At 33.1% G+C, this 22717-nt stretch overlaps 2 protein-coding genes across 3 annotated transcripts in view; one reads left to right on the forward strand and one right to left on the reverse strand.

Annotated features, from left to right (window-relative positions):
- The window catches only part of LOC129809694 (cdc42 homolog), a 155826-nt gene that overhangs the window by 11751 nt on the left and 121358 nt on the right, over nucleotides 1–22717 (forward strand). The window contains exon 1 of one of the 2 annotated variants that reach the window (XM_055859723.1): nucleotides 3683–3692. The exons of the other annotated variant lie outside the window; for it this stretch is intronic. The gene's annotated coding sequence lies outside the window, so the exon portion shown is untranslated. Of the gene's footprint in view, nucleotides 1–3682; nucleotides 3693–22717 lie in introns of those variants that run through there. 2 annotated transcript variants of the gene reach the window in all.
- On the reverse strand, nucleotides 5–21453 carry LOC129809655 (1-phosphatidylinositol 4,5-bisphosphate phosphodiesterase gamma-1). The gene is made up of 6 exons (XM_055859653.1): nucleotides 21078–21453; nucleotides 16819–17529; nucleotides 10290–10903; nucleotides 5360–7227; nucleotides 371–510; nucleotides 5–297 (listed from the first exon to the last, which is right to left on the reverse strand). The coding sequence occupies exons 1-6, from the start codon at nucleotides 21216–21218 to the stop codon at nucleotides 190–192; spliced, it is 3582 nt and encodes a 1193-aa protein (XP_055715628.1). The 5' UTR covers nucleotides 21219–21453; the 3' UTR covers nucleotides 5–189.

Consider the following 22717-nt stretch of genomic DNA (forward strand, 5'->3'; position numbering starts at 1 on the left):
GGCATTTAAATTTGAACCCGCCAATTTTTGGGGCATTTATTTAACGACTCTTTTGTGTATACATAAAAATAAGATATCCTCTTAATTTAAAAGTACAGGAGAAAATATTTTTCTTTCTATTGTGTAAAATGTAAAATTTTGCTGTCAAGAAGTAAAATTGGAAGAGAGAAAGACACTACGCTCAATTGATTAACCTGTTCTTATTGATATATGCACCAGAAGGGTAGCCAGCTCAATTTCTTCGCTGTACTTGTTCCTCAAAGGCACACTCCGATATCCACTTTTGATGGCATTCACCTGCAAAAATACCCAGAAAAAAAATAAATAAAACAGCTTTTCGTCAAAAATAAGAGCCAAAAAATATCCTCACCGGAAAGACAGCTTGACCGATAAAATTGGGCTCCCCAAACATATCCTCATCTTGAACTTCAAAACGCAGCATCGCAAAATGCGGATTCTTCACGTGGAACTCACAGATTTCATTCCAGATTGGATTGAAGCCATTGTCCGCTAAATAGGCAAAGAATTCAGATTATTATTATTACACGCAATTGGAGCTAATGTTTTAATTGCAATCCCACAGAGTGCTTATTTGTTCTATTTGTTGAGCTAAGTCAATTAATCTTTAAGATCTTGGAGTCGCTGTGAAAGTTCGTGGACTTTCACTTAAGAAATTTTATATTAAGAGAATTGCAGGGAGATATTTTTAAAATAAGGAAAATGAATAGAGGCCAAATAGTCGGAGATATTGACTTGAGGATTTAAATGTGATTTCTTAGTAGTTCAGCGCTAAAATAGAATCCAAAAAAAAAACTTTACATAGGGTAAGATGGGGTAATTTAGAATCATGTCTAATTTTGAACTTTGAGCCTAACAGTTTTAGATAGCAACAGGAAAAAACAACGAAGTAGGGTAAATGTCCTAATTCAAAACCATTTCCAGACGCTTTAACTTTGACAGAAGATTCAACACATTAAGTTCATATTTTTTTCTGAAGAGAACTACATAAATTTGCTCCTTGACTCTTCTAGAATGTTACTGTTTAGTGAAAATTCTTTAGATATAATTTGAAAACTTCTTAAATACAAAAAAAAAATACACGAGTGCAAAATGCTTCTATTGGAAACAAATTAATCCAAATGGAGACAAGGGAAAGTTTCTAATTGGAGACAAACAGTGTAACTGAAACCGCGACGAAAGGCTTCCAAAACTTTGTTGAGTTGCTCTTGAGTGCAGGATTTGTTCTTATTCCTGGTCTTTTCTCCTTTCTCATCGAATACAATAACAAAATCTCTTTAAAAAAATCATATTTCCGGTGTTTCCATTTGAAGCATTTGCAGACACTTCAGAAAAACCCCTTTTTGTTCACGAAATAAGTAATTATAATTCATTTGAAAACTTCACGTACCGTTAACAATAAAGACTAGCACTTAATTTAACTAAAATTAGCCAGAAATATGACATAAATGTTAAACAAAACGAATAAACAACGAACAGTCATCACATTGTGTTTTTCATTGGAAAACATTGTCAATCGATGAAAAGGTACACTTTTAATTTTTCTTTTTTTTGTGAATATGAATGGATTTTCGCTTAATTTAGAGTAAAATTAACTAAATAGCGAAACTGAGGTATAGAAAATATATAGATATAGCAATTTAGTACTGTATTTATCATTAAAACAATGACGTTTCCATTTGGAGCAGGTTTTGAATTAGCTTAATTTACCCTACTTAAAATTCCAAAATAAACATGATTCCGAATTGGCCCATCTTACCCTACATCTGGTTCTTAGGAACAGTCTGTTATTGGATGAACTCTTCATGTAATGGCATCACAATGTGAAATATGAAAAAAATCAAGGCCCTAAGTCGTATTTATTAACCAATTAGCCGAGACACACACCTAACGATCTTCAGAAAAAAAACTTGATTATACGTTGCCATAAATTCTGCTTTTCATAACAATTCTATAAAAAAAACTCCTCCAAAAAAAACTGTGATACTGAATTCTGATATAAATTAACATCATTCAACATTATAATAAAAATATCTAGCTTTTTTAGTGTGTGTCTCAGCTAATAAAAAAAAACAGTTCATCATACAGATCTTTCTAATTATTAATTTTTTATTTTATAATATATTTTATTTATGAAAATAATTTTTTGTTTAAGAAATTAGAGCAAATAAGGTAAAATAGGCTAATTTGGAATATTTGAGATTTTCTCACTGTTTCAGATGAGAAAATATAAAAAGAAAATCATTCATAAAATAGAGGAAGAAGATAAATATGTAAGACTAATCGATTCCGTGGCTAAAGTCCCTGCCGTTATTATAAATCCCCAAAGATTAAATGGGTATACAATGTATGGGTTCAATTTTAACCCTCAAAAATTCGATATCTAAATATGTATTTTATTTTATTTCTATTAAATAGTGTCTCGGCTTAAGTCACAGGGTTATCTAGAACGTAAGTCTTATTGTTTTTTTTTTTTTTTCAAATTTAAACATTTCTTTTTCACTTGTAAAGACAAATTTGAAATTATTCAATTTTTTCACAACATGCTTAAAATATTAAATGAAAAAAACTATGTAAAAAATGTGAATAATCTCACAGTTAGCTGAGACACATTCCTATTTTTTTCTTTTTATTTCTTAATATCAAAGAATGCATGATTACGATTTATCAGCGTATTACAAATTTATCTGATTATTTCTTTTTGATAAAAGCGATTTTTGACAATGACGACTTTTTACACTTTTGTAATTAGTAAGATTTCGGTATTATTACAAGTATGCTGGAATGATTTGAACATAATACCGGGTATACGATATTCTAGGGCCATATCTATAACAAAAAGCGCTATAAAACATAACTTATTTTCTTTAGTTTTTTTTAATATAATCCAGGTTAGAGTTGTACTCTTGTACGACCACGCACTGGGAGCAATGTTTTGTAAAAAATGCTTTTTCAAAGGAAATTTGTCATGCAATTAGGGTAAGTGTGCCAAATTCCGACCAGCTTGTAATTTCGGCCACATTTCTTGATCCTCGAATTTCACTGAATTTTTAGTTTTTGCATATTCTAGAAATAATACAATGAAAAAAATAACAAAAAATGTCGCTTCGACGAACAAGATGTTCTAAAAAAAACATTAGAAGAATTCCAGAAGGGCAAGGAACTGTGAAAATGAAGGTAGCCGAAATAGGCCACAAATGTAATGTCTACATTTTTATGCATTTTAGAATGTATTAAGAGTGAATTTAGAGTAAATAAAGACGATAGACTGCCTAGAAGGTTCCAAGGAACACTCCTTATAAAAAAAAGTAACAAATAAATTCAATTTGTATTAAAAATATTACATTTCAAACCTGAGACTTTAGCGCTTGCATGCAACTATGCCGAAATTTGATACACTTACCCTATAGGCGAACACGTACGAATTTTTAAAAGAGACGATTTTAACAAAAATTGCTTCTAATATGTAAAGGTCATAATGAACAATGGACAATAAAATAAAATAATTATTAAAATAGTATTGTGATAAACGGTAAGCGTAGTTTGTGTCTTGGCTAAATTGATATTGCATGCACGATTTTTCTAATTTCCAATAATTTCATTTTGCCTTATTTCCTCTGTGATTTATATATTTTTCACGTAATTAGAAAATACTGTAATATTGAGAAAACAAGAAGGTAAAAATTAACTTTTTGTCATGGCAATGGTTACACTTTTTAGATGTAAGAATATATCAACAACTTCTTGTGTTAATATTACAACGTTATAACACTGAGAGAAATCCGAAAGTTAAAATAACATTCCGGAAATGTTTATTTTACCCTGCAGTATTGATCCGAAATCGGTGTAAATATTATGCTTTTTAGGTGTATTAGGGGTTAAAGTTACCCTTTTTCATGTTAATTTTACCCTTAAAAAGGTTTAAAATTAACATTAAATAATGTTTATATATTTTTACACCTAAAAAGTGTTAAAGTTAATCGAACCCCTGTTTTTTCTCAGTGAAGGGTAATTTTTTATTGGGGTAACTGTAACCCCTAATACACCTAAAAAGGTAATATTTACACCGATTTATGATCCGTGGGGGTAAAATTAACACTAGAAACATTTTTGTACTTAGTGAAAGAACCTTAATAATTGCGAAATTGCCTGAGAAAATTAGAGAAAAGCTTTCAGGCTTCGCACACACTATGGCTTCGAACACTTCATATTTTTTCCCATTTTTCCCTTAAAGAATCTGACCTACAGTAGACTCTCGCAAATTCGGCTCTTTTAAGATTGGGCTACTTTTTAATTCGGGCAGCGGTTACATTTGAAAAAAGTTTGTTGTCATTTTTCAAGTTCGATTATGATTATCAAATGAATCAAATATGCTCAAATTTGGCATGGTTTGTCTTAGTTTTGATGTGATTTTGCATTATTGAGGGATTTTCATGCAATTTACGTTATATATGAGTGTGTAAACTCAATATTTATATGCACATGAATAAAAAATCATTGCATTTCAAAAAGTTTGTCGCCCGAATTTCTGTCTAATTCGGCTGACATTCGGTCCCATATGCTCGAATTTGAGAGAGTCTACTGTAATTTCAATTCAATTTATTAAAGTTAACTTGTTCGAAGTCAGAGTGTGTACGAAATCTAAGTCTTCCCCTACAACAACAATTAAAATTTGGTACGAATTTATGACATCGTCAATACGGAGTGTAAAGAATTAATTGAGGACAAAAACGTAATTTCAGCATTCTGCGAAGTCTATTCAACTTCTTTAGCTTCCATATAAAATTCAGAAATTAAACAATAATTATCATTTAGGTTTCTTGGAATCTTTAACTCTTTCCGGACCGCAGCATATGCTGCAAGCCAATTTCACCATTTTTTAATCAAAAATATCTGCGCTCAGGAATTAATTGAGGTCTTACAAAAAATATCTTACATTTGGACATCCTTAAAGTTTGTAATCATCCACAAGAATAAGATTTTTATCAGTTCTGAATAATTAAAAAACATTGTTTTTCACTGAATATCCATATGCTGCTTTGGGTACTCAGAGTCCCAAAAGAGACGAAAGAGTTAATTATTTTTCACGTTTTTTGTATGATTAATTTCAAAAATATTTAATATTCAAGATTATTATTAAAATGTTAAAAAAAAAATATTGAAACAAATTCTCATGAAAAATAGAGACATCGGAGAAACTTAATAAAGACAAATGGATAGCAATTGAGCCAATATTGATTCTAAAAAAGAAAATAAATAAATAAAGCACTTCCCAATCAATTGCTTCAATTGCTGCAAATGAATTAAAATAAATGACAGAGACTTCAAATAATCTACTCACCAACTGCCTTGGTCTTGTGCTTGACACCAGCATCGAAAGAAGCCCCCAGAAGCTCCACTTCAACCAGAGGACTATTGATATTCCTGCCAGACTTGAACAAGTGCCTTCCGCCGATGATCCTGATGTTGATTGTCTTCCCTTCGACCCCAATCAGGGTATTGGGCATATTGGGATCAAAGACATCTGTAAACATAAAATCCGGCTTGAGGATGTATCCACAGACTCCATTGTCCCGGAACTTGGCCTGATTGATCTGCATCATTTTGTCGGGTGTCTGAAAATTCAGTGCAATCATCTGACTGCCAATATTCCAGAAGGGAATTGGATTGAAGTTTGATGAATCGAGACGTTGCCCTTTGGGATACACCCGACTGATCAACTTCCGGTGGTACTTGATAAAGTGCTGCTGATGCTGCTGGAAAAAGTATTTTTCTGCCTTTGTCTCCGAGAAGCTGCACATTTCGTAGAAGAGCAATTCACGATCCTCCTTGAATGGCACACTACGGAAGTAAATGATCATATCTGACATTTCTTTAGCCACTCGCAAATTCTTCTCCTTCTTGCGCCTCTCATCAGCCAAAGCTGAAGCATTCTGGGCAGCTTCTTTGATGGCTGCCATCCAATCTTCTGCCACAGCTTGACTTTCGCAGCCAATGTCAAAGACTTTGTCCATTGATGGGGTTTGGACGCGCAGCATAAATTGAATAGGACGATCAGGATCCACAATATCCACAGTCTCAATTTCCACAACTGCCCCATTCACATCCAGCTCCTTGTGCATTGTATTGGCATTTTCATCGCAGCAACCTTCAGTTGTTTCAATCACCGTGACATAGTTGGCTGGGAAATAGTGCTGCTTCTTCCCACCATAGTCTCCTGTCCACCACATTTCATTCTCCTTCTTCTTCACATTCGTGATAATCGCATGCTTGCAGAAGGACAATTCATCATCCCGCTGAGCCTTGTAGTCAAAGAGAGCCTTCACCGTAATCTTCTCCTCAACGGACGAAGGATCCATGTAACTCGATGTTCCATCACCCAAAGGATCCTCCAGAAAATCCCCCAATCCAATCATCGAACTACTCATACACTTCAGCATCTCCCTCGTGATCGGATACGTCAGCTTGACCGTCTTGTACAGCGGACTCTTGGCATAGTAATTGACCAGACTAACTAAACTCTCAAATTGTGTCCCAGGAGCCAGATACAATCTCCCATCGACAGTTATCCGACAATGTTTGATCTTTTTGTGTGCCCAAAATGATATGACATAAGTATTGGAATCCGTATCACTGGGCCTCACCAAGAACGTTCCATCCTGCTGCCTTTGCTTCAGTACCTTCTCTGCAAATTCCCTGGTCAAATTCGGATGGTACCACTCCTTATTCTCATGCTTCTTCGGCTGTGGCACTGGCTCCTTCAGCGTTATCGAAAATTCCGCACTCCTCAGAACATTCTGACGATAGTGCATGATCAGGGAATAGAGAGAGTCAAAGAGCAAATTTTCCAGCAGATAGTACTTGGTCAGTCCATTTTCATGCTTCAACTTAATCCGACAGTGATTTGGTCTGTCTCTGCGCCAGAATGACAGACAGTAATCCCCCACGAATGTTGCACTCTCCCGCACCAGGAATGTCCCATCCCCAAGATGACTGTATGCCTTTAGCAGCATCTCAGCCTCTTCCCGACCCCCCTCTAGCTTCCCATGGAACCAATTCTCCCCAAAATGCAGCTCATTGTTGTGAATGCTGTCCTTGGGCTTCGGTACTGGACTCTCAAAGTCTGTCTCTTCATCTCGCGCATCCTCGCGCTCTGGCCGATACATAAGTTTGTGCTGCCTCAGAGCAAATCGATGGGGAACCCATCGTCTAGAAATTAAAGGATTTTGCTTTGATTTTGCAAAAGAATCGGACTCGAATAAGACGACGTGAGGCACCTTTAAAATGGTCCAGCTTTAAAATTGGATTTTTTCTCGTATTTTTACATAAAATTGAGCCTTATCATCATACGATTTAAGCTTCAGAATCGGTTTATGGAGCTCAATTGCAACATGATCAAAAATCAAAAATAGGAAAAAAACGCTATTTCAAAAGTACCCCACTTTCTTTCTAGACCAAAAATCCGATTATTTCAATGATCCGGAGTAGTAATTGAGGCAAAGTACTAATTTAGATTTTTATCAAGTGTCAATGAGAACCCCTGTTCCGATTTTAAAACAATTTAGACAGATTTTGATGTTCAAAGGGGTTTTCTAGGGAAAGGTACCTCATCATCAAAATTCCCTAGGATATATTATTCTTTCTGCAAATACCCCTATAATATAATGATCTAAAAGACCTTTTAACACTTAAAAACCCGAGCCAAAAAATCACGTAAAATACCAAACTAACATAATGCCAGTGCAAATATTCTCAACAAAAAGCAATTTTTCAATAGTTTTGCGTTCCGTAACCGTGGTATCACATTAGAGAATTCCACATTAAACTTTTAATGTGATTCACATTAATTGTTGCTGATATGTGTCCTCATGTGCAATTTTTGTCAAGAGCTTCTAGAAATCAATTCATTTAGTGCTAAAAAAGTGGACTAGAGTCACAAAAACTGGTTTAAATAGATTAAAATAGTATAAATACAATTGATAAATTAATGAGCAAATTAATGAGAATTAAGCAAATTTATGAGCAAAATTTGCTCATTAAATTTTCATCAGGTACTACTTTATTGCAGTCATTTGGGGTAGTTTCTGCGCCACAATTTTCTCACCAATTTATTCGTGATTAAATTGTGATAAAAAGTAGTGCTAATACCTACTATTTGTCGCGCACTACATAGAGAAAGGACAAAAGATCTTGAAAAAGATCGGTGCAGAGGATGCACTGCCTCAATTAATTCGGCCACCATCTCATTTGACCACGAAATCCTAGAAGTTTATGAAGGAATATAGAATGTACAGTAGAGTCTCTTAAATTCGAACGCTCGGGGGGTATTTTTGACATTTCTCACCTCCCAAATTCGAACGATTTTTTCAAAATTAACGAAATTTGTGTGAGATTAAATTGTACTTTGAATCAAATTTCCGTACTTTCTCGCAAGTCTTAGTGGTAACATACTTCCTTTTCATTTTACACGACCATAATGTATGTAAACATTCAGGAAGAAGCACGTAAATATGATTTTCATTCACCAAGAATACAAACTTTCTAGCATAACCTCACAATTGACAATTTGAATCCAAACGTCGTTCGAATTTGAGAGATTCAGATTTGAGAGACTCTACTGTAGATCGAACACATTTTTGTTTAGCTTTTTTCTTACTTATCCTATTTTTTCAATTAAACGAAAGCTAATTTAATTCCCTATACATTCGTGTTATCACTTTAGCATAATATTGAACAGAATTCCTATTATGAAGCTCCAAACTTAAAATTGGAGTAAAATGTCACTTTTGTGTTTTTAAGTGTTAATTATCGGTAAACAAATTATCCTAGAATTTGAGGTTATGTACTACCTAACCTAGAACAACATGATTGTTTCGTTTCTGAATTAAAGAAACTGATCCAAAATGATTATTAAAAGCAATCACATTGAAAGAATTTCATTATAAAAATTGAAAGTTTCAGCCGCTGAAAGTGCACTTCTTGGTCATGTCGTTTCTAACCTCAACTTAACAATTTCACTTATTCTTTTATCTCTGAATCCCATGATTTTTTCCACTACAATTCGTGCATTTTAGGACCAAGCAAAGGAAATAAATATTTTCTGCCCCTTCTATGTATTTTCTCAAATTAAAAATATAAATCCTAACCTCAATTCTAACCTTAAGCACATTATTTAGTTATAAAACGTAAAAATTCACAAATAAAAACAATTTTCTGAAGAAAAAATTGAAAATTTCAACCGCTAAGAATGCTTCTTGGTTAAGTCATTTCTAACCTCAACTTCACGATTCGGACTAACCCTTTTATGTCTTGCCATTAATGTCTTAACAACAATTTATACATTGTTAGAATAAAAAAAGTAATTTAATATTTCCTAGATTTCCCATTATTTTCTCAAACCAAAACTATAAATTGTAACCTCAATAAATAAATGAAAAAAATTTTAACATTTTTTTAAAAAAAATTATTGCAGAGGTGAGCAAGAACTGTTTGAAACCGAACAAACGTCAAATGAAAATTGTAGGGGAAATTGCCCATGCTTTACATTTACACGGTCCCAAGCTTTATAATGACTATTTTTTCCTAGGTTTTTGATTAAATGTAACTCCGCAATATATTTTAAAAACAGGACACTTTCCCTAGTTTTTAAAATATGGATCAGATGAATCACATTTATTGCAAAACATACGAAAAATTTAGACATTGTAAAGCTTGGGATCATGTAAAGCATGGGTACTTTCCCCTATGTCAATTATTAAAACGCTACCTGGACAAACATTTTGATAACTTGTTCGGTTTCAAATGGTTCTTGTTCAATCCTGATTTATTGACAAAACTAGTGGAGCACGCCTTTTTACAGAGAAAAATAAGTCTAACCTCAATCCTAACCTTAGACACATTTTTTCACATTCCAGATCGCATTTTGTGGTAAAATTCAATGTTATACAATTTACAAAAAAAATCTGCAAAGTTCATATTTGTTTTGTTATCAAACAGGAAACAAAAATTAAATCAGGACCGCAAATTTCGAATTTTTTCTGATATTTTGAAGGTTAGTTCAAACATAACCTCAAATTTTAAAGTAGCGTAATTACCGAACGAAAAATAAAGTGCCCTTTTGGAAATTATACAGATTCGAGTTATTTCAATTAAGTGTTTTACACTGAAAAATATTTTTTTGATCTCAGCGCCCCTAGTGGTAACCTAGCGAACTTGCGATGTTCTGAAAAGTTTTCAAATTGCACAAAATTATCATGAAATTTTTCACTAACCTGTCAACAAGGTCCAGAATGAAGAGAATCTCCTCTTTTTCACTATTTCTTAGATCACAATCCCCTTCGTCGCTTGTCAGGGAGTTTCTCTCCTCTCCCTCCGGCAGCTTTTTGTGCTTAAGAATTATCTTTCGTCTCAGCTGTTCCGGTGATGGGAGTTCCTGTTCTTGCTTATCAATCTGCTGAATTAGAAGCATGTCATTGTCCTTAAAAACCTCCCTCATGGCATCTGCCATATTTCTCTGTTGCTTCAGAGAACAATTTTGTTCAATTGACAAAATCACTGGATATTCCGATGTCACAAAAGCATGATCCCGGATTGTCTTAATGACGTCTGTAAATTTTATTTTAGACGTAAATGTATGCCCATGAAAAATCAATGGCATATTGTCTGGACCATCCCAACAGTCCAGTTCAATGCAACGACATCCCATTCTCAGAGCTCTAGCATAGGCTTCAGTGGAGGAATCACTGGAGAATTGATCTCCTGTGAGATATGTATTGTGAGATGATGATATCCAGTAGTGTGATAGTGGACGTGTCATGTCCTGATATACACGATTGCACTTCCCATTCCAGATTTCGTTGTGTTTGGAAAACAAATAGTCCACAAACTGCAAGACATCAATCATCATCCCAATTAATATACCAATTTTTTTTAGTCTCTGGCCTCTCAAACACAATAGAGCCCCTACGCGCGTTTATATCAATAACCTAGCACTCAATTATACAATCTCTCCCCACACAAACACACAATATTTTTCCCTCTGACGCCACAACAATTCTGCAGAATATACCCACCCACAGCTATTTTTAATAGTTTCCCACCGCTTTCAGTGAAGCATTTTCGCCAATATTTTTTTTTATTTTCTTTGTAAATTCCACGCGTTGGAATTTAAGTTGAATGCCACCTATCTCACAAAAATTTATAAAATAAATATTTTATACACATCAGAGAAAGATGTCTGGCACGCGACTAATTCTTTTGTACTTCTCAAACACGCTTCTTTTTATTCCTAACATCCCCAGGGCAATTTGGAGATGATTGTAAATTTGCCACAATCTCAACACTTTATACATTATCATAAGATTAAATGGACCATTTGGCACTTTTTCTTCCTCTTAAATTCCTCAAGCATTTTCTTTTTCATTTTCATTTCAAAGCAAAAAAATAGGTTGAATATATTTTTTACATTTTTTATATAGAAATTTTTCAGATTCTGACGATTAGCAATGCATCATCGGAAATTGTGGTTTACCTAAATATTTACATTTTGGGAACTTTGAGAAGGCACAATCTTTGATGTAAAAGTGCAAAGGAGGAAATTTAAAATAACTAATCTCTAGCTAAATATTTTTCAATAATCAGAAGCATTCGATTTTGGAAGCCTCAGAGGAAATTTGTAAAATGGATAAGAGGTTATGTTGCGAAAAAATCTTTGAGGTTATATAACCTCAAAATGACATAACCTCACCTACCGAAGAGTATTTCGAGGCAAAAAAAACACTGTTTAGTGTAACGGGGCTTTCTCTCATTTCTACTGAGAAAATTTCATTAAGGTATCGAAAGTTGTACGTTAAGTCAAAAAGTAAGGTTATGTAGAACATATAATAACCTCAAAAGGTACTTATTTTAAGGGTAGATAAAATTCCTAAATCATTCGTACGAACAATCAATCATTTAGAACTTTAACTACCAAAAATACACAACTGTATTTCATAACGATGTTTTATAGGTTATGCTATTGAACACAACCTCACTTTTCAACGTAAGGGCCTTGACAGACATGAGGATTAGCAGAGAGACAGTTTAGCGTAATTATATTCGAAATAATGGTTAAACCACATATCAATAATAAATTTTCCACTAAGCCGTCTCTCGGCTTAAATCCTAAGTGTCTCAAGGACTTAAGCTCATGTCTTTTTAAGATCTTTCTTTTCTAAAGCCTCAGTGAATATTCCACTTTATTAATGTGCACTACAGTATTTAGAACATTTAATAACCTCAAAAGGTACCTATTTTTAGGGTTTTCAAATTCATAAATCATTCTTTCGAACAATCAATCATTTAGAACTTGAACTACCAAAAATGAACATCAGTATTCTTTAACCATGTTTTAGGTTATGATATTGAACACAACCTTACTTTCTTTTCTAAAACCTCAGTGAAATGTTTCACTTTATTAATTTGTACAAAAGCAGATTTTAAACTTGATATTTCAAAAACAGACCTAATTTCTTATTCAAGTAAAATACTATTTTGGAGTATTAGGTTATGGTAAAACTAACCTTTGTAAACTCATTAAAATTCAGTACAAATAGCGCAAACATTATTATTAATCTTGGACCCAATCAATTAATTAGACAAATTCTCTTTTTTAAGCTAGGAAATTAGTAAAAGACATGAGCTTATGCTGAACATAACCTCTAAATGGTAATTAAAATTTAACAAGGAACAATTATTTTTTAAGGTGTTTAAAAAATGGGCCAAATTAACAAATTTTGTAGACAAAGTGAGGTTATGTTTACATCAATTACTGCATAACCTAAAAATTCTGAAAATTATTTTGAGAGGGTAAAAATGGTAAAAATCTTAGAATTTCTTGTCCGAAAGCAAATTTTATGATAAAATGCTCTAGAGTCTCTCAAATCTGAATCTCTCAAATTCGAACGCCGTTTGGATTCAAAATGTCAATTGTGAGGTTATGTTAGAAAGTTTGTATTCAATTGAATGAAAATCATATATATGTGCTTCTTACTGAATGTTTACATACATTATTATCGTATAAAATGAAAAGAAAGTATGTTACCACTTAGCTTGTGAGAAAGTACGAGAATTTGATTCAAAGTACAATTTAATCTCACATAAATTTCGTTGGTTTTGAAAAAATCGTTCGAATTTGGGAGGTGAGAAATGTCAAAAATACCCCCCGAGCGTTCGAATTTAGGAGACTCTACTGTATTTATGAGCTTAATTAAAGCTATTTGTTAAGTTTTTTCAATCGACTTAAGAATCGGTTTTACAATAACCACAAATATCCCAAATAAATCAATTTCCAGCACTTGCATTGTTGTAAGTCTCAAAATTATGCATATTTAAATGATTTTTGTTTGTTAGCGAATAACTTACACTTCGTATTTTCTCCTGCAATATGAACCTTCGAGGTTAAGTTAAATATAACCTTAAATCATAAAATTACATCTTTAATCGACAAAAGAATCAGGCTAATTATTTAAGTAGCTGTTACTTGAATTATTAATGCAAATTAGCTTATTTTTCTTTGTTTTCACTATTCACAATGAATATTCCACTGCGGATTATGTCATTTTGAGGTTATCTTCAAACAATGTAACATAACCCTACTTTAGAAATATCTCTCTCTCTCTCTCTCTCTCTCTGGAGAGCTTTGAGATTTATATCAAATCTCAAAGACAAAAGAGTATATTTACCAAAAGACCAATCAAAGGAAATTTTATCAAAGTCTGCAAATATCAATGGGTAGCTTATCAAATATTTACTCTCCAAATAATTGCTAAATATTTCTCACTGGAACAATTTTCAGCATTTCGCCGCAAATGCAAACAAAGTGGTGCGATAACGTTAAACCCCTTATCAGGGTAAAATTCTAATTGCGCCAATATCAATGGAATATTTTTGCAAATTCTCACGCATCATTTTTATCTCACAAATAAAAAAATATTTTTTTTTCGAGAAATTGGCAAAAATCACGAATTAATCAGTTGGAAAAGAGTTCTTTAGTACTATTCGAAGAAAAAAATCTGAAATCATTGTTCCAAATTGAGCCATTAATTAGTTTGAGGACCCCCCTTTGCATGTCAGTGGGCCATTTGAGGCGGAGCACATTGTGGAGGATGAGCAGTAAAAAAGAGTCATTATCGTGTTTTTGTATCACATTTCCCCCGAGTTCATATCCTCTTGGCTCATCAGAAAAATTCCATGTCATTCCCCTTTTTCTATCTCTAGTTTCCACGGGGAGTGAGTTGGACAAATCAACAGAGTGACAATCTGCAGAAAAACCCATTAAGCTCAATAACATTCGGGCGCTTTCTCTCCTTATCACTTCACAACTCACCCACTTTTCCCAGTTCGATCGATAAATACATTGAAATTACTTGGAAAATTCACAAAAAATCCTGGGACTTTCTATTCCACGAAAATTCCCCCAAAAAATTCGTATTTTCAGCACGTTTTGTAATACAATGTTATTATTGTACAACAACAAATGAACTCAAATGAAAAGGATTTTCATTGTTTGTAACAGAATGCATGAAATTCTTGGTATACTAAAGTTGAACTTTAGAAGAGAATAAACTCTGCATTCTTTCCCAGAAATTTGGGTTTTTCCTAAAAACAAGGTCTAGAAAAAAAAACTTTTAAAAAAAATAGAAAATTGCCAAGAGCAAAGTCCAAACACTTTGCAAAATTCAATTACGAAAATTTTAAATTCATTACTGCCCTGAAGAGAGCCGAAATCCACCAGAAAAATGATTGCTGTCTAGACTCAGCCGAAAGGCTTTCACTCGAAAGATGGTTTGTATCTTGGCTAGCCAAAATTAATTTTTTTAATGAGCTCTGAATCCGAAAAAAGACATTTAAATATATTATCAACTTATTTTTAAATAGTTTGCATAATTTTACTTATCAAATTATTTCATACTTTGACAATGAAAAAATTTTATTGTATGGTTCAAATACTTTAAAAAGATTGACAATTTTTATTTAAATTTTGCAGTGTAAAGTCTTAACGCTTTTCGAAATATAATTATAAAAAATTCAAAATTATTGGCAATATTTCTGAAAAATTCAGATTTTTCTTGTTTAATAATTTAAATAATTATTTTTTTATTAAAAATTAAAAAAAAAGCATTCAAGAAATATCGAAAACATTTTCCCTACAAACTTTGCGATTTTTTATGCAGTGTTTATTGATATTTTGGGTCCCGGACAAAATCTCGACAGCCAAAATCCTGAATGGATCGATATTTTTGAATTGTTGAAAATCCCGAGATTGCAAAAATTCCGAAAGTCAAATTCCCGAACGCCAAAGTCCCGGAAATACCAAAATCACGAACGTCAATATTTCGAAATTTTTTCGACAATTTTCGAATTGTTCAAAATCCCAAAAAGGCTGAAATTCCAATAGGGCCAAAATTCCGAAAAGAACAAAATTCCGAAAGTCAAAATCCCGAACGTCAAAATCTCGTAAAGCCAAAACCTCCAAACGGCTAAATCCCGAAAACCAAACTCTTATATCGGTCCGAATTGTTCAAAATCCTGAAAGGGCCAAGATTTCGAAAAGAACAAAATTCCGAAAGTCAAAGTCCCAAAAACCCCAAAACTTCCAAAAGACTAAATACCGAAAGCCAAAATCCTGTATAATGTAGATATTTTCAAAGTGCTCAAAATCCAGAAAGGGCCAAATTTCCGAAATTCAAAATCCCAAAATTGCCAAAATCTCGTAAAGCCAAAATTCCGAAAAGATCTAAATTCCAAAAGTCAAAATCCCGAACGTCAAAATCTCTAAAAGCCAAAAACCTCAAAAGACTAAATCCCGAAAGTCAAAATTCCGTATGAGTCGATATTTTTCGAATTGTTCAAAATCACGAAACGCCAAAATCCTAAAATGGCTAAAATTCCGAAAATCAAAATTCTAAATATCAAAATACCGAAAAGTCCAAATACTCGAAAAGTCAAAACCCCTAAAACGCTAAATTCCGAAAGCCAAAATCCTGTATCGTCGGTATTTTCGAATTGTCCAAAATCCCAAAAGGGCCAAAATTCCGAAAAGATGAAAATCCGAAAAGTCAAAATCCAGAAAAGTTAAAATTCAGTAGACTCTCTCTCAAATGGGCATTTGGGGCGAAATGTCATCCGGTTTATCGATAGATTTGGGCGTCAAAGCCTTTGTAAATTCCACAAAAAGTGCTCAATTATAAAGAATCACGATAAAATACGAAGAACTACAGCGAATTTGAGCAAATTAGCTTCATAATTAAACGTGAAAAATGTCAACAAAAATTTTCGCCCGATTGAAAAAGATCCGATTGAGCGAGAGTCTACTGTAATATCCTTCGTACAATTTTCAGAATTTACAATTTAGATTTAGACCATTCGGAATTTTGGTTTTTCGGGATTTTGGACAGGAGCAATTTTTTTTATTCAAATATAAACATTTTTCAATTTTATCACAAAAAATAAACATTTCTTTTATAAATTAAATAATTTTTCGTAGACTCTGCACTTTGCAAAAAATACTTTGACGAATTTTAAATTATTGCAAAGAAAAATGCATTTAATATGAAATGTAAAGTTAATTTACATTATTTTTTACCTTAAAAAGTTAAGGTAATCCCCGTAATTACCAAAAAAATTACGAGAGAACTTTTCCAATTACACTGTACTTTGCAAAATTTCACTTTAAAAATCCCAAATTGAAAATTTATCCTCAAAAAATTGATGAATTTAATATCGAAAAAACATTATACAAAAAAAAGTAACTTCGCTTACCTCAGGCAGAGTAAGATAGGGTTCCTGGACATCCCGCTGCACATCCTGGATAAAGTCCTTTATGAGATTTGACACAAAAGCCTTGTCACTGGCCTCTGATTCATTCTGCTCTTTGAGCAAGAACCTCTGGAACTCCTGCAGCGTGACAATTTGATCATTTTTGGAGTACGGAAATGTCCTATCGAAGCAATCCTGCAGCACATTCGGAGTCAGCATGAGTTTCTGATAGAGCTTACTAAAAGCATCAAATCCAATCTCATGCCTCTTCCTCTGATCGACTTCATTGAAGAAATCACTAAGCTTTTGCGTGCTAATTTTGCAATTGATTTTCGAGAGAAACGACTTGAGTTCCTTCAGGGTCAGAGTCTCCCTGGAATTTTCCATGGCATAGAATTCCTTCCTCAGCCATCTTTCCACCACAAGGGGATAAGAAGATGTCGTAACCATGTGCATCATGTCCCGAAGTCCCGAAATCCACATATTCCTCTCCCTCTGATACAGAGCAGCCACAGACAAGGCACGCAATTTGAATTCAGCACCGTAAAAGATCACAAAACATGTCTGCTGATCAGCTTTCTTGCTCTCTTCTGCCCATTTGTCGAATTCCTTAGAATTCCTCCCAGCACGCACTTCCCTGATGTCACGGATCTCCAGGGAACCCTCGAAGCTGCTGCGATTGTCTTTCTCTGCGGTTATCGGGAACCAAATCACCTGCAACAGGCACCGTTTAGCCCACATTCTTCCGCAAAGAAAACTACTTTTTTCTGTTTTGCGGCAATTGCCGAGGGGTCTACTACTTCGGTTTTTTTCTATTTCCTTATTATTTAATTCAAAATTTTAAAGAATTATTTTGCAATGCAATTTTTAAAGAAACTTATTTCAAGTATAAAATCGTAAATCTTGCTAAAGTAATTTCAAGAGAAAATCTATTATGTTTAACCCTTTAACATGAATTTTAGACTAGTGGTTCAGCCCATTTCGTAAAAGTCAGGGAATCCTAAATAGCAAGCAATTTTAGAGGTTTATTTTTAAAATCTGATGGATCTAACATCCGTTCCAAGTTCAAAATTTTCTCAAGAATCTTTCGTGTTAAGAATACGGGGGTAGTTACGCCATATGGCTAAACCTTAAATCTGAAACCCGTATAAAGGCCACCCAAACATAAGTTGAGAATACATTTTTTTTCATAAAATAAATAAATTTTGAGTGCAAAAATAATTTTTATTGCCCGGATATTTATGCCCTAATGCAATTATTCCAAAATTAAAATTAAATTTTTACTGCTACGTAATTTAGTTAAGACCATTAAGACAGTTATAGACAAAATTAAAATATTTGGACGAAACTAAGATATTTGAAATTTTACTATTATGCCTTCGATCTTTTAGTTCGGTATACTTTCATGAAATCAAAATTCGCGCCCCTTTCTTTCACAAAATATCTTGCACAAGTCTATCTCATTCTTTCGGTCACGAAAATGGACTGGTCCAAATTTAATTTGGTGTGATGTTTAAAAGAAGAACAAGAGTGCGAAAAAGTAGGATAGACATATGCAAAGCTTTAAAGACAGAAAGGGATATTAATTTTGACTTTATGAAATTTTCTGGTTTAAAAGGTGTGCCAGAGCCATTAATCAACAAAATAAAAATAAACTACTCCATGGTCATCTTGACACCGAGTACCATAAATGGCATAAATTTGGTAGTCATCAGATATCCAGGTAACAAATAATTAATATTTTTCTTTCTTTAATTATTTTTTTATATTTTAATATAATAATTACTATTCGAATTTTATTGTATGCCTCCTCCATTTAGAATTTGGAATTGAGTATTTAGATCGAGTTCAACCTCTCAAAAATATTAAATATTTTAGGGATCAGAGTCAATCAGACCAAGCAACACCCGAATCCCCAATCCTTATCAAACTAGCGTAAAAATCACGTACATAATAGAAATACAATTCTATTACGATCTCTAGGTAACCTTCATCTTTTGAGAAAAAAAACAAAACTTGAAATTAAATTAGTTGCTCTCACGAAAAGAGCTACTTCAACTAAGTTTTCTAAATTACTACCGAGGAGTTTTTTCATTCAGTGTTATGATTACTTTGTCTCCGAGATGGGAGGGATTATTCGAGACAGTTGACAAGAATTCCTCTACTCTGATAGTGGTACATTGCAAATGGAACAATTGGGAGGGACAGTTCTGTTCATAAAGAAGAAGGAATGTGTTGCGTTTCTTATGTCCAATTCGGAGTCAGCTACAGTTATTGATATTACAGCTACTAGACACAATACAGCTATTTTTGCGAATTATGTCTACGCCGGTATCCTCTCCTATAATATCTTAACCTTCTAATGTCTAAGAGTCACTGCATGGTAGCATCACAAAAATGAAATTTACAGAGACAATAAATGATTTATGATTATTTAAAAGATCACTTTTAATAGTGCCCTTGAAAATAGTCTACTAACATCTTTTGAAAGTTCGTACTTATTTTTATTCTTCATTTAGTTGTTATCCCGTTTTATGTGACAGGCCAGAGAAAAAATAGGAAAAACTTTTTGTGCAAAAAATCTCATTTACAAATTTAAAAAATACCAGTTTAAAGTAATCTAACTAAAATTAATTTATTTTTTTACTCAAAGGTATGTCGTTCTACTCTGTAAATTTTAATTCAGAAAATTGAAAAAAAATAAAAATGTGAACTTCAGGACCGAAAAAAATTTCAATTTTTTTTTATATTTTCGCATTTCCGACTAAACTAAAAGATATAATGAAGAACGGATGGTATTTTTGAGTTTATTGGACTCTTTAATACGACCCTGAGAGAAGAAAATGAAGTCATGAATCTTTAAAACAATAATTTTTACTTTTTAAATTAATCAATTATTTCAAACGTTTTTAGTAAATTTTGCACGTAGTTCAAATTAACCAAAATTAGTTCAATTCTAGAAAGGCAAGAATTTTTCATACCTGTCTAAATTTGATTCCGGGATTATCGGAATAATGCACATGTGTATTATGCTTATGCATATATAATTATGCATGTCTGCCTACCATTTGGGAGTTGGAAGTTAATTTTTGGAATCATTTTTGAAAGGCATTGTATAAATGAGCAGTAAAAAGTTAAAATTGAGCAGTAACAAAAAAATTGTATCAGTGATATTATCGTCCAAATTTTGGCAAAGGGAAAATAAAGGGCTTCTCAATCTATCTGCAAAAATTTTTAAATATTAAATAAATAAATTATACCCATTTTTGTAAAGATTTAAGTTTTTTAATGACCATAATTAGATATTTTACTGGTCATTTTTTTAATTTTTTACTGCCAATTTTGAATTTTATACTGCTCGTCTGTTTTTAGCTTTTTTGAAATACTCCAATTTATACTATTTTGTGACGCAGAATATTTGAATCTCTTCAAACATATTTTTCAGAAAAAAAAACTTAAATTTCTTTTATTAATGTAAAATTTTTGAATATTCTGACAATTTATTAAAGAACACAGAACGAAAAGGGCAAAAACCTTGTGCTGAAAATGCTGCTTCTTTCAGCTAACTCTGCTGGATGGGAAGTTGACAAACGAAACTTTTTCAGTTATACGGGTTTCAGACCTAAGTCTTAGCCATCTGGCTTAACTCCTCTAATTTCTTATCAGGCATGATATTTTAGGGAATTGTTGTTAGGATTAAATATTAAAGGCAAAAGATCTATTATATTTTGAAAAATCAATAAAATTTCTTGTTATTTAGATTTTTGAGGCCTTCGGGAACTGGGCTAAACCTCCAATTTAAAGCCGGCATTATATTTAAATAGAAATGGACTTTTTATATCAATTCAGCTCCACAATCCAATTGTGAAGTTATTTAATTTGGTAAGAGTTAGAGATTAGATTAGACTATAATATTTATTTTAGTAATTTTTAATTAAACAACTCGCAAAATAAATTTAAAATCACTAAAAACAAATTTTCCCAAAAGCTTTAGAACTTCACTACTTCAAAAGTTCATTTTATCACTACTATCGCATAATTATTTTTTGTTAAATATTAGATATGAAATTTTACATATAAAATAATTAAAAATCATATTTCGGTTAATATTTTATGATACCATGGATAATAAATCAAAAAATAGTGTTTTGCATTGTCAATTCAAGTTCACTGCACCAATTCATCGTCCATCCGGAATCCGGACATTAAAGTGCTATTGACCCCTCGCTTTTTATGGGCATTTGCCAGGAATTTCGATTTACCTGGCCAGTTTCTCGTCTCAGCATCAGTGTTTTCTTCTCCGGCTTGCGCCGTGGGAAGAATTTGGTGACAATGGTACCCCTCTCGAGATTGCATATCGTCTGTTCCTTGATACCCAGCCCATTCACACCAAACACGTTCATCTTGGCGCCCCACCGACTTTCCGGATGCTCCAGGTGGCGACTGTTGCTGCTGCCCACGGCAATTTCCCTTCACTTTTCCACCAAAATTCCTACACAATCACCACTAATTGACCCATTAACACCGCAATATCGCCCCCTTTGAGCGTACTACAGGCCAAAAACAACGGGATTCGAGCGGAGCGAACAAAAATTGCAGCTCCTCCTGCGAATTTTTCAATTGGAACTATCTGAAGAAAAAAACTGGGGAGCAAAGAAGAAGAAGAATTGCCTGAAGCGCCATCTTAGTACTAAAAAGCGATGTTTTGGTTTTTTTTAGTACTCGAGTGGGCGCTTACAGACTTCACAGCTATCCCCATAGCAAAAGAAAGCGGAATAGGAATAACAAGCGAAAAAATCCTCGGAATTTTCCACTATTTGCCTTAAAAAATTCCATAGGAATTTTCCATAATAGGTTCCAAGGAAAATTTAATGGATTTATGCTGGATTTTTCATATAGAATACATCCATGGAAATGCTCGTGGAATTTATGTGGATTTTTCCACCAAAATAAAATGGAGAAAAAATGAAGCTGTCACATGCACCTCGTGATTTTACTTCCGAATATTAAAGAAATAGCAAAGATTACGAGGATTATAATATGTTTTACTAAATCAGCAATAACGAATTAACACTTTAAGCAATAAAAAAATATTTTGTAAAAAAAAATAATTTTTTCGAAAATATTTATTAATTAACATAAAAACAGTATTATTTTAGGTTGGCGACCTATTTAATGTAATCACTTCATTATTATCTACACGAAACGCAGTGTCGCATAATTAATTATATTATAATTGCCACATGAATCACTAGAAATGTTTGCGGAAGGTTTGGAAACAAATTCTAAAAGTTGCCGCAACACCATTTTATTTGTTTGACATTTCAGAAAACCAGTGGAAAAATCCATATAAAACACTATGGAAAAATAGTGGAAATTTCCATATGTTTTTTCCAGCTTATCCCGCGGACGTTTCACGTGTGAGTTTCCATATAAATCTTCCGCGGAATACCGCGGAATTTAACGCTGGAATTCCAGCATGTCGTACTAGTAAATTCCATGGAGCACTATGATTTCCATGGAATTTCCGACTTTAAATTCCATAGGAAAACTTAGTGGAATTTTAGCGTCAAATTCCAGCGAATTTAGCCATTTGGACGCAAGTTTTCCATTGGAATTTTTGCGGAATTTTGCTATGGGGATTGCTCGTTATTGGAAATTTTGTGATTGATTTGATTGCAAATTTGCTGGGATTAGGGTAGAGTAAGTACCTTTGGCCACTTTTAGATTTCACACTCTTGTACAACTACAGTAATATTTTGTCCAACTTAAACGAAATTTTGCATAGAGGTACTTTGACTCACTGTCTCTTTGTATATTCAATAAATTTTCTAGAAATTTTTGGTTATCTTATTGAAAATACATATTTTTCTCAACTATGCATGTTTCAGTATTTTTGGCC

This window comes from Phlebotomus papatasi, chromosome 1 (assembly GCF_024763615.1).
Source record: "Phlebotomus papatasi isolate M1 chromosome 1, Ppap_2.1, whole genome shotgun sequence".
Taxonomy (NCBI): domain Eukaryota; kingdom Metazoa; phylum Arthropoda; class Insecta; order Diptera; family Psychodidae; genus Phlebotomus; species Phlebotomus papatasi.